General features: G+C 34.2%; 1 protein-coding gene across 1 annotated transcript; it reads left to right on the top strand.

Annotated features, from left to right (window-relative positions):
- Positions 1-227: 227 nt before the first annotated feature.
- LOC121214484 (protein ALWAYS EARLY 3-like) lies at positions 228-10,461 on the top strand. The gene is given in 21 exon segments (XM_041088196.1): positions 228-409; positions 1,049-1,175; positions 1,852-1,950; positions 2,176-2,238; positions 2,627-2,704; positions 3,016-3,199; positions 3,436-3,695; positions 3,777-4,152; positions 4,640-4,714; positions 5,465-5,679; positions 5,831-5,893; positions 6,615-6,938; positions 7,029-7,207; positions 7,285-7,319; positions 7,322-7,566; positions 7,885-8,127; positions 8,291-8,449; positions 8,819-8,962; positions 9,049-9,264; positions 9,690-9,977; positions 10,113-10,461. Coding segments are annotated over 20 exon segments (3,522 nt in total). The 5' UTR covers positions 228-409; positions 1,049-1,067; the 3' UTR covers positions 10,281-10,461.
- The last annotated feature ends 8,579 nt before the right edge of the window (positions 10,462-19,040 follow it).

Below are 19,040 nucleotides of genomic sequence, written 5' to 3' on the forward strand. Positions count from 1 at the left end.
AAAAAAATAAAACTTACTACAAATATTTGCTGATAAATACTTTTCAACGGTCTAGATTAAAACATATCATAATATCATAATCATAAAAAAAGTAAAATTCAGAAATTTAAAAGAAAAAAACCGGTGACAGAAAAAAGAAGAAGAGGTTTTTATTTAGCAATATTCAATTTATTTTATTTTATTTTTTTAATTTTTATTTTAAAGTTTCGCGGTTATATCCCTAAATTCTCCCATTTTCTTCTTTATCTCCTACCATTTTCAATCTTCAACAATCCAATAAAAAAGCTCAAAATTAAGAAAATAACAGAAAAAATAATTGCTCATCGTAGAAGATGCTCGCGTTTTACTTGATCGCTTCTTCATCTTCTTCTTCTAATTCTTTTTCCTCAATGTTCTCGATCGGTACTTGGTAAGCTTTTTTCGTTTCCGTTTATTTTTTTTGAAATTATTTTTATTTACTTCGATTTCTTCTTCTCGATTCGGTTTTTCTAGAGAAGCAATTTCTTTTTTTTTTAAATTTTTTTGGCGTTTGAATTAAAGTAATTCGACACTAAATTGAGTGAGCTTTTCTTTATTTGTGTGTGTGTGTTACTAGTGAAAACTTTTTGTTTTTGAACTGCAAATTTTTCTTCTTTTTTTCAGTGTTTTTTCTTTTCTTTTCTTTTGCTTTCTCGGCAACCTATGAACCAAACATCAGTTAATCTCGGTGTTTACTTTGATTAGTAAACATGGCTGACCTGATCTCTGCTATTTCCTTTTTCTGTAATTTTGTTGTTTAATAAATTTGACTTTTGTAGATTATGGATTCTTTTGACAAAGCTTGGTTTTTTGTTTTTTTATTCTTTTTAGAGCTAGAAGTAGAAATGAAATTTTTATGAGATTAAATTTGAAATTCAAGTTGAATATTTTATTTAAGATTTCTCTATTTTTTTTCCTTCTCTTTTTATTCTTCTTTTATGGAGAAAAAAGAATGTTTGAGGTGAAATTTGCATATCAACTCTAGAAATTGACTCACTAATTTGTTGTTCCGATTTTGAGTATGTTTCAGGTAATTGAGGAAGTTCCTCATGGCTCCATCTAGGAAATCTAAGAGTGTAAATAAGAAGTTTTCTTATGTTAACGAGGTTGCTTCTAGTAAAGATGGAGATAGTAGTGCTAAGAGAAGTGGGAAACGGGTGAGTTCTTGATTAGTTTTTCAAGTATTTTTAGTTTTGATGTATTTATCTGTTTAATTTCAAGTCTTTCATTTCATTAGGTTATATGGGTAACATCTATTGCTCATCCCTTTTTGTTGTTTGATCACATTTCTTGACTACATACTGTTCTTGGGATTTTTTTTGTTGTTTATACCTTTTGTAATCTGTTTTAAATTTAGTTTATTTATTCCCCTAACTATTCTTTCATTACCGCCTACCTTGATGGGTTTTCACCCTTTATATGTCTTGGTTTAAGCTTATATGGTAGCAAACCTCAAATAGGTTTTGAGTACAAAAAGGGTTTGACTGAGTTGATGGGTTAAAATGATATCAAGCATGAACTATGAAGTGATGTTCGTAAAAGAATCAGGCACTGACCAGAAATTTAAGAGTTGCAGCTGTGAGGTTTGCAGTTCAAAATTTCCGTTTTGTCTAGTGTCTATAGATTCTGGTAGCATGGCTATTATGGGATTTAGAAATTCAGAAAATCACCATAACTTTCTAGCCAAGTGCCAAACGGGAAATAAAAGAAAAATGTTTCCTTTGATTCATGTTAATATTAGTTCTTTATTATTGTCTTGGGATCTTTCTACACATAATGAAAATTTTTATTCTGGAATCAATTATTTTTATAACGCTAATGTATAATGTGCAGAAAAGGAAGCTATCTGACATGTTAGGGCCTCAATGGACTAAGGAAGAGCTTGAACGTTTCTATGAAGCATATCGTAAGTATGGAAAAGATTGGAAGAAGGTTAGTTGTGATTAATGTACTGGGTTTCTTTATTGGTCTTGGACTTGTGATTAAGTTTTGTTTAGATGGAACATGTTGTAGGCATTGCTACTCTAATTTTCTATATATTATAAAATTGGAAAATCTACTTTAGTATAGTTGCTTTTATGGTCATGTTGTCGGGACATCTGGCTTTTGGTTGTTGTGGTTATATTGTTTCTGATTTTGCTACTTATGGGTTTCTAGGTGTCTCCTATGATACGTAATCGGTCTGTGGAAATGGTTGAAGCTCTTTACACTATGAACAGGGTAAGCATTGTTTTAGTATCATAATACATATGATAACTTTTTTTCTTTATTTGGTGGAACTTCTATGCTTTATGCCTGTACCCTTTTCAGCAATACGAATTTCTTTCTTTCCCTTTTTAGCTCTCAAGTATGAGACATTTGAGTTGCATAAGTTTTTCCATGTTGCCATCTAGCCATCATCAGTAAGCTTTCTCTTGTGACACAAATACTGTAGTTATATATCATATTTGACACCTTTTTTTCTTAAATATATCTTAATCATATTATTATCATTTGCTAATGAAGGGATGGTATTTTCACCATAATCATGTGTGACTGACAATATCAAGAAGGTACTTGGGTGTTTTTAAGTTAAACTCAAGAATAGAGAATGTTACCATGTTTTCAGGCCTACTTATCTCTTCCTGAGGGCACTGCTTCTGTGGTTGGGCTCATAGCAATGATGACGGATCATTATTCTGTTATGGTGAGTGTCTAATTTAATCTGGTATGATTCTTTAGAATTTTACCTTGATCTGAGATTTGCACTTATATTCTGCAACTTAGATTATTTAATCCTTTGTCAGTCACCTTGTGCCATAGCAATAGTACCTTATTGTCCAAAGATATGCTTGTCTAGTTCTTAAGTTGATTGGATTATTTCTGAGGTATCATTATGGTGTGGTGTTTTGGATTCTATTAATGGAGTATGGATGCATCTAGGACGTCTAATCTTTAATGTACACCTTTTATACATGGCTTTTATGGAACTGAGGTTATTGGACTGTGAGATGGCAGGGAGGAAGTGACAGTGAACAAGAGAGCAATGAGGGCATGGGAATTTCTAGGAAACCTCAGAAGCGTAGCAGGGGAAAAATTCGAGATCAACCTTCTAAAAGTTCAGATAAGCCGCTTCCAGATCTTTTGCAATTTCCTTCAGCTAATTCAGGTTGCCTGTCATTGTTGAAGAGGAGACGCTCTGGTAAGATCTCTGTTTCACTCTCTGTCTTGTCTTGCTACGTATAAATGTTCTACATATACATTGGGGGTTTGAGGTGGTATTCACATTTTGGGTTTATTAGTAGAAATTAAGCTAGTCTAGGAAAGCTCAACCTTATTCAGCTATGGATATAAATATTGAAATTTAAGCTCTTAATAGTAGGCTGTTGCATTTGTTTTGTCCCTGTAGTTTTTACTTGTTTTCTTCAATCATTTCAGAAAGTAGGCCCCGTGCTGTCGGAAAAAGGACTCCTCGTGTTCCTATTTCTTTTTCTCATGACAAAAACAAAGGGGAAAGGTATTTTTCACCTATTAGGCAGGGCATGAAACTAAAGGTGGATGCAGTTGATGATGATGTTGCTCATGAGGTAGCACTAGCATTGACGGAGGCATCACAAAGAGGTGGCTCTCCCCAAGTTTCTAGAACACCAAATAGAAAAGCAGAGACGCCTTCACCTGTCATCAACAGTGAAAGGATGGTAATATGTCTATATTTGATATTCACAATGCTCTTGTCACTACTTTCTTACATTCAGAATTTACTTGATTTCTTTTTTCAGAATGCTGACTCAGAAACTACTAGTGCCAAGATTCACGGTAGTGAAGTGGATGAGGATGCTTGTGAATTAAGCTTAGGAAGCACTGAAGCAGATAATGCAGATTATGCTAAAGACAAAAACTATTCAAGGAATATAGAAGGCACTGGTACCGTTGAAGTTCAACAGAAGGGGAAAAGATACTACAGAAGGAAGCCAGAGATTGAGGAAAGTGTAAACCATCAGGAAGACACAAAAGAAGCCTGTAGTGGGACAGAAGAAGGACAACAATTATGTGAGTTCAAGGGAAACTTTGATTGTGAGGTTGAAGATGCTAAAACTTCTAGAGCCTCCATCAAGGGTCCAAGAAAAAGAAGTAAAAAGGTGTTGTTTGAAGGAGGTATGATGGTATTTGCCTCTAAGAAAGTCTTCTTCCCCTGTTCTCTATTCCTTTTCTTTTTCCCTCTGGTTTGCAGCTTTTATTCACAAATGTTACTGTATCCAAGGTAATCCTATGATCTTGGATACATTATTTTTTGGTTATTGCTTACTTGTTTTAAGTATGGTTATGCTTTTTGTACCTATGTTATCTGGTAATTGAATTTTTCCTTTCTTCTTTTCAGAAAAATAATTTACCCAAATTCCTGTTTCTTAGAAAACTTTTTCTGCTTCCAGTTCCACCTTGATTTCCTTGCAATATTCAAAGATAATCTTTTCAAAATCTTGTTAGATTGTAAATCATGCTTGACCTTTTCTTTCCCATTTTCTCTTTGTGAATTGATTTGAGTGAGCTTTGACTTTAACCTTACTATTTACTTTAATCTGAGGAACTTTGTCTATGTCTTGTGTCATGAATTGTGTTTGAATCTTATTTATTTATCTTGTAGTTGAAGGCACTGCCTTCGATGCCCTGCAAACTCTAGCAGATCTGTCCTTGATGATGCCGGAGACTGCTGACACCGGTAAGATGCATCGTATTGTTATAGGATTTACTGTTATATGAGCTGGCTTGTTTTTTCTTTGTCATACTTATCATTTCTATTAATCCTTAAGGTGCATGAGCTTTGTCAGATGCATAATCAGGATAGGATTTGACATTAATGCCTTGTTAAATAATTGCCTATCTTGTTGTTTAGCCAAATCTCTGAAAATAATGCATCCAATGAAACGCCAAGCATTAGATTGAATTTGCTATGTATCACCTTGTTCCATCATTGCTATGCATGTGACAACCTTTATAGTTAACTGCTACCAAGTTTGCAAGTTTTGTCTATGTAATACGCCTTAGTTGCCACCTTAATTTTGACAGATTCAGCTTTCTGTCATACTTAGATCTGAATTGAAGTGAGTAATGAGTCATGAAATTAAATTATACCTGCAAGAGAAATTTTAGAAGGGTTTGAATGATCAAAATATTTTGGGTCATTTGTAAGCAGTATCTTATGCCCCATTTTTTCCCCTCCTGAATTATAGGTGTGACATAAGTAAGATCTTCAAATGGCATTTTCATTCTCCAGATAATCATTTCGTTAAGGGCAAGCCTGCAATCTTAGAAAAAGATAAACCTATTCTAATTTTTAACATTTCATTTGTACCCCATTGAACTACCACCATAAATCCTTCTTGATGACTCACAACCATTAAAGATCTCTATGTTTGGATGGAATTATGTACAACATGTAACATTCCACCTTTTTTTTTTCCTGTGTCAGAGTCATCTGTGCAGTATAAGGAAGAGAAAAATGAAGTTGAGAAGACTAAACTGAAAGGAAATCATCTTGTTCCAGGAGCTAAAGGCTCTGCCTCCAAGGCATCTAGACATGGAAAACTTTTTGGTCATGATGTTCGTGCTAATCCTGAAGCAAAGGAGGCACATCCGGCTAATGTTGGAATGAGGAAAAGGAGACAGAAATCCTCACCTTATAAAGTAAGAGTTGATGCTATCTGTTTGCTTCTTTTTTCTTTTTTTTTTCCCTGTTGGTAAATCCTTTAATTTCCTATTGGTTCTATTCTGGGGAAGAAAAAAACTCAGTGGGTTTATAACATGAGACAATGACCATATGCAACTTACTCTCTAGTTGCAGATACCAAAAGATGAAACTGACGCTGTTTCTCAGTTGGGTGAATCTCCAAACATTGAGGTTTGTATTTTTCACTTGTTTAGCTTCAAAGATTTAAGATTGCTCTTTTTTGTGTTTTTATAAACAAAGTTAAAATTTTAATGTAAAATCTCATTTCAGTTCCCTAATTGATATGATGAAATCTTAAGATACTTCTCTTTTTCAGAATGTTTGATGGGCATTTTACTAATTAAGTGTGTTCTTAATTCTGAGATTACATGTATTTAACTGTATGAAGTGGGTGCATGTTTACGTGGCAGCTACAGCTTGAGTTTGAATGACAAACAGAGAAAGGAATATAACAATTAATTTTATAAGAGTGCTATGAAAAATATTAAGTAAATTTATTATTATTGAATAAAAGTAAAGATAGTAGGGACATAAATTTGAAGTAAATTAGTAGGTAAAGTTTTGAGTTGACTACGGAGACCATGCAGGAAGAAAGTCTGTTTTAGATCTAAATATAGGAAATAAGTAAATGATCAACTCAGTTTTAATGTTCAATTCAGTTATGGGTCAGCCAAGGGCGTCTATGTTGGTATAGATGTTTATCCCGTTGGTAATTTTGTCCCCCCCCCTCCTCTTTTGTCCATCGCATTTGAGGGTTTTTTTTTGTAAGTTAAATATTCAACAATTTGTTTACATTGCAAAATTCTTAAATTTATAAGCTTTAAGTTCATGTCCTTCCCTTCATCACTTATTACTGTTTGTTGACATTGCTATTTTTATGTGCATTTTTTAGGCTTCTGGTGAGGTAAAGAATCTTCTGAGTAAAGGTAAACTGTCTAATAATGTTGGACATCCAAAGCAAGGGAAATTTGTGAGACCTCCAGAGCATGCCTCCTCCAGTACTGATCAAGGAAGGGACTTGAACAATTCAGCTCCATCTACTATACAGGTTTCATCTGTTAACCAGGTCAACCTACCGACAAAAATCAGGAGTAAGCGAAAGACGGATGTGCGGGAACCAGCAATTAGGAAGGGTACAAAGTCCTCTGATAATGTTGTAAAGGGAAAAATTAGTGGGCCAGTTACATTATTCCATGATGGAGCACTGGATCTGAAGGTAACACTTTCTACTTCAACTACTGAGAACTTGAGTTTCTATATATTGGGTTTTTCCTCCCTTCATGTATGTGTATATTCTGTATGACAGGAAAAGCTTTGTAACTTCCTTTGTTCATACCAAGCACGGAGATGGTGTGCCTTTGAATGGTTCTATAGTACAATTGATTATCCATGGTTCGCTAAAAGGGAGTTTGTGGAGTATTTGGATCATGTAGGATTAGGTCATATTCCTAGATTAACTCGTGTTGAATGGGGTGTAATAAGGAGGTATAGCTTTCTACTTTGGAATCTTTATAAGGTCTTAGGTTTTGGTGCTCTACTTATACAATGTCACCTTGATGCAGTTCCCTTGGCAAACCACGGCGGTTTTCTGAGCAATTTTAAAGGAAGAAAGGGAGAAGCTTAATCAATACCGGGAGTCGGTTAGAAGGCATTATGCTGAACTCCGTGCCGGTATTGGTGAAGGACTTCCAACTGATTTAGCTCGACCTCTATCGGTTGGACAACGTGTCATTGCTGTTCATCCAAAAACTAGAGAGATTCATGATGGAAGTGTGTTAACTGTTGACTATAGTAGATACCGGATTCAGTTTGACAGCCCTGAGCTAGGAGTGGAATTTGTTATGGTAACTTTTTATGTTATATATGATGGCTGCATGTTCATTTCACTCAACTGCTGATGTAGATTGTTGTCATTAATGTCTCAGTCTGATGGTTAACGACAGGCTAAGGCTTTAGGAGGTTCCTTAGATTTTTTCTCTCTAAATATACAAGTGGATGTACTCATATCTGCTTGATTATTTGTGTTTAACATAATTCTCTGCTTGATTATTTGTGTTTAACATAATTCTCTGCCATCTACTAAATTTACTTAGCTTGTTCTTATTTTACTTTTGTCCTTTCGTACCAACTTTTACAAGTGATATATTCACTTTTCATTGCAGGATGTTGATTGTATGCCTTTAAACCCAATGGAAAATTTGCCTGCTTCCCTTTCAAGACAAAATGCTGCCATCCGTAAATTTGTTGAGAACTACAATGAGCTCAAAATGAATGGGCAGTCAAAAGAAAGCAAGATGGAAGAGAACATCAAGTTTATGCAATGTGATAACTTGGAGAATGCCAATAGTCCATCTCGTACTTCCCCATCAACTTTCAGTGTTGGCAATTTATCACAGCCAGTTAAGGTAAGTTATGACTGAAAAATAGATGTAATTCATGCATATAAAATAAAATCAATTCAAGGTAAATCACTTTCATATTGGAGTATTAGCTGAAAGTTTTGATTTAGGAAGCGGTATTGAATCAGAATAACTGTTACCTAGTATAATGATAAATTTCTTTGGCCAGGTTGATTCATCAAGTCCTAATTTACAACTTAAAATTGGGCCTACCGAAACTGTTTATACACAAGCAATAAATTCTCAGCCTTCTGCTGTGTCGCTGGTTCAGGCAAGAGAAGCTGATGTTGAAGCACTTTCTCAGTTGACTCGTGCTCTTGATAAAAAGGTTCATATTAGCTGTTATGCATTAATCTGCTGGCAAATCATTCTTTCCCCCTCCCTATTTTTTAACTCAAGTTCTTATAGAAACTTGTGCAGTGCCTGTTGTATGTTGCATACTTTTAATACATGAACATTCTTTGTTCCTTGTTATTTCTACCCTTTTAATAAAATGTTACTTTTATCCTATCTTACCTCCATACTTGGTGATTTTTTTGCGGCATTGGGGCATCAGTATTGTGATTCTCATTGTTGTGTTGTATGGTTTATTCTCCACGTCTATTGTGTTTATATGAGGCTGACATAGAATCTTGTTCAAATCATTTTGTTAAATAATGTCAGAGAAGTGTGCTTAAGGTTGTGTTAGCATTTGCAGGAGGCCATTGTGTCTGAACTGCGACGTATGAATGATGAGGTGTTGGAAAACCAGAAAGGTGGAGACAACCATATAAAGGATTCAGATTCTTTCAAGAAGCAATATGCTGCTGTTCTCTTACAGTTGAATGAAGTCAATGAACAGGCATGGGATGCCAATAAGCCATCTTGCTTTATCTCTACGCTATTGTCATTTACCATTATATCCTAACTTTTTTCTTCCTTTTGCAGGTTTCTTCTGCTCTGTTGTGCTTGAGGCAACGGAATACATATCAAGGGACCTCCTCGGGTAAGCTGCTGAATCCCTCGGGTAAAATTGGTGAGCAAGGCTCTCAGTTGAGCTCTTTTGATCCTATGCATCATGTCCAAGAATCTGTATCCCATGTAGCTGAAATTGTTGAAAGTTCAAGAAGGAAAGCTCGATCAATGGTTGATGCAGCCTTAAAGGTAAAACAAGGCATTGATGATTGCACTGTTATATATCAACTGTGCTTGAGTCTAAACCTTTTGCCGCAGCAATCCTCGAGCTAAACCATATGAGATAGCATTACTTAACAATGTAAATTCTATAAATGTGTACATAATTTTGGTGGTAGAGCTTACCTCTATTTTAGTGGAATATTTTAATTTCATTTTTGGGATGACATGTTCATCACATGTTTGTGAAAACTTGATAAAAATCTTGATATTCGAATGTCCTGAGAAGCATATTTGCTTGGAACTAAATCTCGAGCTTAATTTGGTATTTTGAGGCAGAATTCAAAGATGTGGCTGATTTTGCCTTGAAGATGGTTATGATTAAACATAGCAGTGTTCTTGTAGCCACTTTAGATTGTTTTGTAATTCTGATTAAACATAAATTACCATCTCAGGCTATGTCATCTTTGAGAAAAGGGGGGAAAAACATTGAGAGGATTGAGGATGCAATAGATTTTGTAAATAACCAGCTTTCATTGAATGAGTTTAGTGCACCTGCTCCGAGGTCTGCGGCCCCAGTAGACTCTGTCCGTAGTCATGATAATCTGACTGCTTGTTCATCATATCCATTTGCAACTAGTCATATACCTGAGATGAAGCTGCAAAATTTGTCAGACCAAGATGAACTTAAAATCCCTTCAGACCTTATTTCGCAATGTGTAGCCACCTTGCTCATGATACAGGTAATTATCTCAATGACTCCTTGGTATTTAGATGTTCTCCATTAACGATGTATCTTCTATAGTATAAAGGCTAAATTGCTTGTGGATCATAAAATCTGATTCCGGTTATCTCACACCTCCCTGAAAAAATTGCAGAAATGTACAGAAAGACAGTTCCCACCAGGAGATGTTGCAGAGGTGCTAGATTCAGCAGTTACAAGTTTGAAGCCATGTTGTTCACAAAATCTACCGATTTACACAGAGATACAGAAATGTATGGGAATTATTAGGAATCAGATATTGGCATTAGTTCCCACATCATGAAATCAGGTATGTTGTAATTCCTCCATTGTTGTTGTAAAAACAATCCAACACTCTTCTTATCCAATTTTATTTACTCCTTTTTTTTTTCCTTGTCTTTTTTAAATATGAATAAAGATACGTGTATCAATTATTATCGAATTAACCAAAAACTAAAACTCAAGTCTCTCTGCATTTGATTGAAGCCTATTTCTTTTTTTAATTTCCCATGCATCAGTGTCTCTCTTTATTTTCAGTTTTTATTAGCTGAATAACTAGAGCCAACAATCTGTGTATTCCTTAGTGTTTTGTGTATATTCTCATGTATATTACTGTCCAAAAAGAGATAAAAACAAAAGACTACTGCCCATCCTAGCAAATGCAGCAGCACATCTATTGTCTTCCCTTGATAGAACTTTGGTCGAGTTTCTATAAGAGCATCCTGCAATCAGAGAAAGAGTAGCAAGAAGTGGGTTAGAGCAACCATCTTTAGTCATAAGACTTACAATAGCAGTGGCGTTCAATTCAGTCTCTAATTTTCTAATGTTTAGACTATTGGCAAGTTCAAGTCTATCTCTTAATCCTCATAATTTAGCTTCAATACTCGTGGCTTTTGGGATGCGTTGGTAAACTTGTCTGATCCATCATTCATTAGAGTCACGAATAATGGTGCCAACTCTGTATTCTTAACGGCTGAACTGTCGGTGTTGAGCTTTGCCCAACCTTCTCTTGGTGGTTGCCATCAAACACCAACAGTTTGCACGTTAGAAATCGGAAGGTTAGTGGATGTAAAGTGCATAAAGTTGATAGTCAGTTTGTCAAAGATAACGTCATTTTGTACTGACCGCAACGTTCCAAGGTATGTTGGGTTGTCGAAGGTGAGTCATAGACAAGCCTCATTTGATGTAACTTTTCTTTTAGTAATCCATTATTCACGGGCGGTTGCGGAGAGGATGTTGAATGTCTTGTTGTTGGGTCTGGTGGCATGGGGGGCAGAGGATGGGGATGGGAAAATGCCTTTGTGCTGCAGGAAAGGTCGATAGAGGTGATCAGCAAATCTTTCGCATCATGGGTATTCTTTCTTTACGAAATTGGAATTCAAAAACTGAAATCAGTAGTCTAATTGTTTGATTGTTTTTTATAATATATTCAAAATAAAATAATATGAACGTGTTATATTAAGTAAAAAAAATTATAAAATCGTTATATAAAGTTACAAAAAAGTTTAGATAAAAAAAACTGTATAATTTAAAAGTTCAAAAGTCAAATAATAATCAAATGCCATTTTTAATCTTTATTTATAATCTAAAGTATCTTATATAATATTTATTTTTATCTTTCAAAAAATATATATTTATATTTCATATACAGTATGCTATTCTATTATAATTTATTTCAAATATATAACATTATATATTTAAATTTATAACAATTATATTTAAAAAATATTTAAAAAATATAAATTATATGTCCATTAAATTTTAAAAATAATTAATATAAATTGCTTACAAATATTTAAAATTTATATTTTATATATTAAAATATTAGTAATGAGTTACAATTTTTAAAATTTATAATATTAACGAATTTGAACTTTATTTAAATGCATATCTTTATTTTAAAACGTCATATCTTTTATTTTTAAAAAACACTTTTGACTACAATATTAAACTCTTAAATTTTAAACCAAACATTTTAAAAATAATTTTCATAAAAATATTGAGAAAGGCAGCCTATTCTATTTCAGCCTACATATTTAAATGGATTATTTGAATTTTGAACTGAAAATAATTTAGAAAAAAAAAACAATAAATTTTGCTATTATTCTTTGTATTATGTATAATTCATAAATTTAGTCTATGCATTTAGGTCTTCTTTTTTTTTTGTCTCTGTAGTGTTTGAATTTTGTAATTTTCAGTCTTAATTTAAATGGAAACAATTGAATTTGTATTAAGTCAAATTCTGCTTTTAGACCCATATTAGCAGTAAATTATGGATTTATTTTTGCATACTATTTGAATTTTAAAATTTCAATTTTGACTCCAAATGATACTCATTAAAATTATTGACTAAAGTGGTGCAAAATTTTGTGAGTATTATTTGAAGATAATAAACTGTTATAATGTTATACATATAATAAAATGCTTACTAAATAATATTTAAGAAATAGAAAATTTTTGTTGTAATTTAGGTTAAGACTAAAATTTCAAAATTCAAAAAAATACAAGAATGATTTAATTGAAGAATATGGACTAAATCTATTATTTTACGCATAGTAGAGGACTAATAGAATATTTAAGCTAAACAAATTCAGTTTCTTCAGTTTGGATCAGGATTGAAATTTTAAAATTCAAAGAAAATAATTCTGAAATTGACTAATTCAAAAAAATACATGGATTAAATTAATAACTTACACATAGTACATGAATTAATAACAAAATTTGGCCTATTTTAAGGCAAAGGAAGATGTTGCAACAAGAAAAATATTGGTAATGTATTTGGCCGAAATCAAGCTTCTTCGGCACATGGGTCATGATAATGTACTTGAACTCGGTTTTAAGTGTTACATATAAGAATGTGTTTGATACGAATATTTAAAAAAAATGAAACATATGAGTGAAAATATATTTATTGAGTTAACGGACATTATGCTACCACCAGAGAGGGAAAAGTTTGATGATGTTTACATTGCTTACGAGCTAATGGACATCGTTCTACATCAAATAATATGGTCCACCTAGCCCCTTGTCGATGACCACTATCAAGCACACACTAATATATATATCAAGTGTACGTGATGCTATCACTGTCTTTTGTAGCTCTGTCTTCGTCGAATCGATATTCTCAATCGTAATGAATGTCACATGCCAATGCGCGTCACTAGTCCCGAGTTCGTGTATTGGCTTATATGTGATTGTTTGAGTTTTGTAGTTCGTGATGTTATCATTATCATTCATAGTCCATCTTCGTCAATTCGATATGCTCGCTCGTAATGAATGTCGCATGCAGTTGTATTGTGTCAATCCTAGTTTTGTATATTCCAAGTCTTAAAAGCCAAAGATATAATGAATGTTGCATGCCATTAGCGAATGTTATTCACTGAAGCATAAAACCAAGCAACCTACTTCTCGACGCAAATTGCGATATTAAGATTTGTGATTTCGGTCTTGCAAGTATCGTCTCAGAAATGGACTTCATGATCGAGTATGTCGCAACCAAATGGTATCAAGCCCCTGAGTTGCTCTTGAATTGTTCAGGGTATATTGCAGCTATGGATATCTAGTCGACCTGTTGCATTTCAATGGAAATCATTAGATTGGGAGTTGGTTCCTCGATGTATAATCGAAGCAACCGTTTTTCGAATAGTTTCCGAAGGTGTCACCTGTGGTGGTCGATCTTGTAGAGAAATTGTTGGTTTTCGATCTGAGCAAGGCCACAATTGGTACTGTTTTAGTTTCGAACTTTTAACAATATTATTGTTATTTTGATCCCTTCATTTTCTTTATCAAGCCTTCTTCCGATAAATGAAGAACCCACTTGCCCATCTCCTTTCATCGTCAATTTCGAGCAGACAAAATCGAACAAAGACAACATAAAAGAGCTCGTATGGAAAGAGTCTTGGAAATTCAATCAAGATATGATGGTGGAATGACATTGTAAATAGGGATTTGTTACGATCTTAAATTTGAGAGAAGAAAATAACCAGAAGAGGAAGAGAAGATTGAAGGATAGCACGAGAGAGATGAGAGAAAATTATTGGAAAATTGATTGGAAAAATTCATAGCTGCCTTCTAATCCTGATTGGTGGCTAAATAGGAGAATAACGACTCACATGCAACTGTTAACAAATTCACTCAGTATGCATCGTTACAGTTAAATGGTTCTTTGGTTTAAAACGTATCGTTTTATACCAGACTGACACCTCCACACCAAAACGCCTCGTTTTATTAAAATTTAACTAAAACGCAATGTTTACAAATTAAACAAAATTAATGAAAATTAATAGGAATTCAAAATAGGTGACCGTTGTTTGAATTTTGTTGACTTTTCCCATTAGTTCCATAAAAATTGCTCCCATCAAACCAGATCCTTGTCCTCAAGGATAAAAAGCTAAATATTGCTGTTGAAGCTCCTATAAGTTCTCCCAAGTTGAGTCTTTAGGAAAGTATTGACCCACTCAACTAAAACTTCAGTAGCAACATGATCACCCTTTCTGACCATCATTCGATTGAGAATTCTCACTAGTTCCTTACTGAATGATCCATCATTGCCCACATGAGGAAACAAAGGTGAAGTAGGAACTTTACCAATGTGCTTTTTGAGCTGGGATACAAGAAAAGTGAGATAAATCAGATATCCTTCTAGTAAAGCTAATTTGTAGGCAACTGGTTCCACTTTGGCCTCCACTAAAAAGGGTCCAAAATACTTTGGAGAAAGCTTTTGATTCCTTAGCTTCCTCAAAGTGCTGTAATCTCAAATATGCCCAGTCACCAATAGCAAATACACAATTAGATCTTTTACTGTCATTCAATTGCTTCATTCTTTCCTATGACCTATTAAGATAGAACTGGAGAAGCTTCCTGGTTGATTTTCAATTCTGGAAGCTACGGTCAACTAATGCCACTGGCGAAGATCTAGTTAAATAGGGTAGATGAAATGGAGGAATTTGGCCATAGAGTGCCTCATAGGGGGTAGTCTGTATTGCCGAGTAATACGTGCTGTTACACCACCATTCTGCTAGAGGTAACCACATCAATCATTCACTAAGACACTCATCAGTCATACATCTTAGAAATCCCTCTAGGCATCTATTTAAGACCTCGGTTTAACCATCTGTTTGAGGGTGGTAAGCAGTTGATAAATGCAATCGAGTCTTAAGTTGCTTGAACAATTTTTGGCAAAGATGTATCTCGATCAAACACTATGGATTCTGGAATTCCATATAGCTTGTAGACCTACACCATGTATTCTTGAGCTACAATTAGTGTTGTGAAAGGATGAGAGAGGACCAAAAAGTGACCATATTTGGTCAATCTGTCCACTACCACTAGAATTGCATTTTTTCCTTTTAAATTGGGTAACCCTTCCACAAAGTCCATGTTGATGGCTTCTTATGCTCAAGTAGCGATTGGAAGGGGTTGTAGGAGTCTTGGTGAGACAGACAAGTCAGCTTTGCACTTCTAACAAGTAGGACACTCTCAAGTCCATTACCTTACATCTTTAGAGAGTCATTTCCAATACATTAAGCCTGACATTTTGTGCCTAGTGACATGTGCACCCGAGTGCCCTCCCATAGAGCCATGGTGAAAATACTCAAACAGTTCCCTTCTAAGACTAGGACTGTTGCCTACCACTGCTTTTTATTTCCTCATGAGCACTTTGCCATCCCAAGTATATATAGGATGCATTTGAGGATCTTGCTGGAGTTCCTAACATAGATGCTATAATTTTGGATCAACTAAGCAGTACTCAATCATTCAACTCCATATTTCTGACCGAGAGATACTACTTATGCACTGCAATAGTTGCCCTTCTTGCTTATGTGGTTGTCTTGATAAGGAATCAATCACATTATTTTGAATCCCTTTTCTATATATGATATAATAATCATATCTAAGCATTTTCACCACCCATTTTTGTTGAAATTGTGTGATTGCATGTCTATCAGCTAAGAATTTCAGGCTTTGATAGTCTGTTCTTATCTATAACTTTCTACCTACCAAGTAAGAATGTCATTTTTAAACTACTAGCAACACAGCTAGCATCTTCTTATCATAAATGGAAAGTGCTTGATGTCTGACCCTTAGTCCTTTGCTAAAGAATGCTATAGGCTTCCATTTTTGCTACAACACTGCTCCTAAACCCTGGCCACAAGCATTTGTGTCAATACAAAATCCTCTTTAAAGTCTAGAAGGGATAGGACTGATGCTCGACAGATTTCTTGTTTAAGTCTCTTAAAAGCTATGTTAGTAGCTTTAGTCCAAGTCCAAAGAATATCCTTCTTAAGTAAATCTATCAGTGGTCCAGAAAATATGCCGTAATACCTTATAAATCTCCTGTAGTAGCCTAACAATCCAAAGAACCCTCTTAATTCCTTCATTGACTTGAGAGTAGGCCAGCTTAAGACTCCCTCCACATTGGTTACATTCATGGTTATTGAACCTTCAGAGATAATATGTTCTAGATATTCAATCTGATGAGTGCCAAATGTCCACTTGCTTTGCTTAACAAAGAGATGATTATCCCTCAAGAGCTATAGTACTTCTTTTAAATGGACCAAATAATCAGACCAACTATTGAAATAAACTAATATGTCATCAAAGAACACTAATACCGACCTTCTCAATAGCTTCTTGAAGATTGCATTCACTATAGATTGAAAGCTTGATGGGGCATTGGTTAAGCCAAATGGCATAACCAAAAATTCATAATGCCCCTCGCGTGTTTGAAATGATGTTTTGAAGATGTCATTTTCCCACATTCTAATCTGGTGATATCCAGACATTAAGTCAAGCTTAGAGAAGATAAGGGTGTGACGGATTTCATCCAATAGTTCTTCTATAACAGGGATATGGAATCAGTCCTTAATAGTGAGTTGGTTGAGCTGTCTGTAATCCACACACAGCCTCTAACTCCCATATTTCTTTTTCACATCACAATAGAGGATGCAAAAGGGTTGTTCTATCCCTAATGACCCCTGCCTGCAGCATTTCCTGGACAAGCCTTTCAATTTGTGTTTTCTGAAAGAAAGGGTATTTGTAGTTCTTACATTTACCACCTTGGTCTCATCCTAGAGAGGGATTCTGTAATTTTGTAACCTACTCGAGGGAAACTTTTTTGGTAGTTGGAAAACATCCTAGTACTCAAACAACAATTGCTGCAAGTCTTCCTTGATTGGTATAGGTAACATATTCAGTACAGTTTGTTGATCAAATGTGCAGGCTAAGGCAAGGTCTAGATGCAACCATATGTAGACATTTGGAGAGCTGATAACCAGAGAGAAGTTGCAACCCTCCAGGTATTATGCCTTGAAGAGTACAATTCTGGCCTTGATACTTGAATTGCATGGTAAGTGACCCAAAATTCCATACAATAGATCCCCAAAACAGAAGCCACTGTATTCCCAAAACTACATCACATCCTTTAATAGATAAGACCATAAAATTAGTGATAAATGCATGTCCCTATGCCTCCCAATTCGTAGCCCTACATAATCCCCTAGTGGTCAAGCTACCTCCATTAGCTATAATAATCTTCAAGTAACAAAATTGCTCTACTGGTAAATTTAACCTTCTAACCAACCTTGAATCAACAAAGTTATGAGTACTACTAGAATCAACTAGTATGATCGCATCTACCTGGCCTATTTTAACTGCTAATCTCATTGTATTGTGCCATTGAGATCCTTACAAGGCATGCAAAGACAGTACTGGAGTAGTGGTTTCAGTCTCTTGGTCCAAGCTTTTCAACTGTTCAGGACAATCCTAAAATTCATCCATTGCTTGAGCCTTTAAGTCACTAGTTGAGACAATTTGTTGTCATCATTTGAGTTGTTAATTTGTTAATAGTAATAAAGACAGACTGAGGCTCCACAATTAGCTGATAAAGTTGCGATTTTACATATTTATGCCCTGGTGTATACTTGGAGGCACACTAGAAGCATAGGCCCTTTTTCCTTTTTTTTTCTCTATTTCTACTTGTGATAAGGACTTGGTTGATGGTCTCTGTGTAACAGCCTGATTTTTCAGTGGTGTCAGAAATAGTAGTTTCGAGGCTACCAAATTCGGTGAGTAAGTTCGTAAATATTATTATTTAATATTTACGAGTCAAATATGGTTTTAAAAAGGTTTTTTATTTGGTAATTTATGTTTTATAACGATTTATTAGGTTCAAGTGGTAAGACCCTAAGGTCAAGTGATTTTAGAAAGTGAGGTATCGGAATCTTGTTTCTATAAACCAAGCTATAAATATTTTTATAAAAATTTACGGAGTGTCATTAACGTGGTATTAAAGTTTCGTTAAAAAATTGTAACGTTTCAATAGTTAATTAATTAAAAAGGACTAAATCCTAAAATATATAAAATTTAGTCACTATTTTATTTGAGTGATTAAATGGTTTATTGAATAAGGAAAAGAGACTTAAATGGTAATTAGACCATTCAAGGTTTGGCGGACGTTAGTGGGCTTTTAAATTGTTAAAGTTTGATTATATTTATAAGGGTAAAATAGTAATTATTAAATATGTATAATATAACAAAAACATGATAAAAATTTATTATCATATTCTTCATTTTAAAAGCCACCATCGAAACCCTAAAGGAGAAGAAAACATTCGATCAACTTTGGTTTGGTGATTTGGGAAGCAAACTTTGCCCATTTTTAATAATTTTTATGTTTTTGATATCGTTGCAACTAGGTCCAGCTAACTCGTACCTTCGTTTTCGATTCTGTTAAAAATTTTGGAAGTTTCCATTGATAAAATTTATACTTTTTTGATTAATAACATGTATTTGGAGCTTTGATTGTGTTGTATGATGATTTTGTAAAGTAATTTTTGTTAAATATTAATTTTAAGATTAAATTGTGAAAATGTCAAAATATTAAGGTTTGATAGTGAATTTTAGGTTTATTAGGGGCTGTATGAGGGCCTAGAATATTTGGATAGATTATTGATTTGAGAAAATTAGTTAATTTGATAGATTAACTAATTAAGGGATTAAATTGTAAAAACTATAAAATTTTGAGGTAATTGCTTAAATTTAAAAAATAAAAGGGTATTAATTG

Source organism: Gossypium hirsutum, chromosome D02, assembly GCF_007990345.1.
Source record: "Gossypium hirsutum isolate 1008001.06 chromosome D02, Gossypium_hirsutum_v2.1, whole genome shotgun sequence".
Taxonomy (NCBI): Eukaryota; Viridiplantae; Streptophyta; class Magnoliopsida; order Malvales; family Malvaceae; genus Gossypium; species Gossypium hirsutum.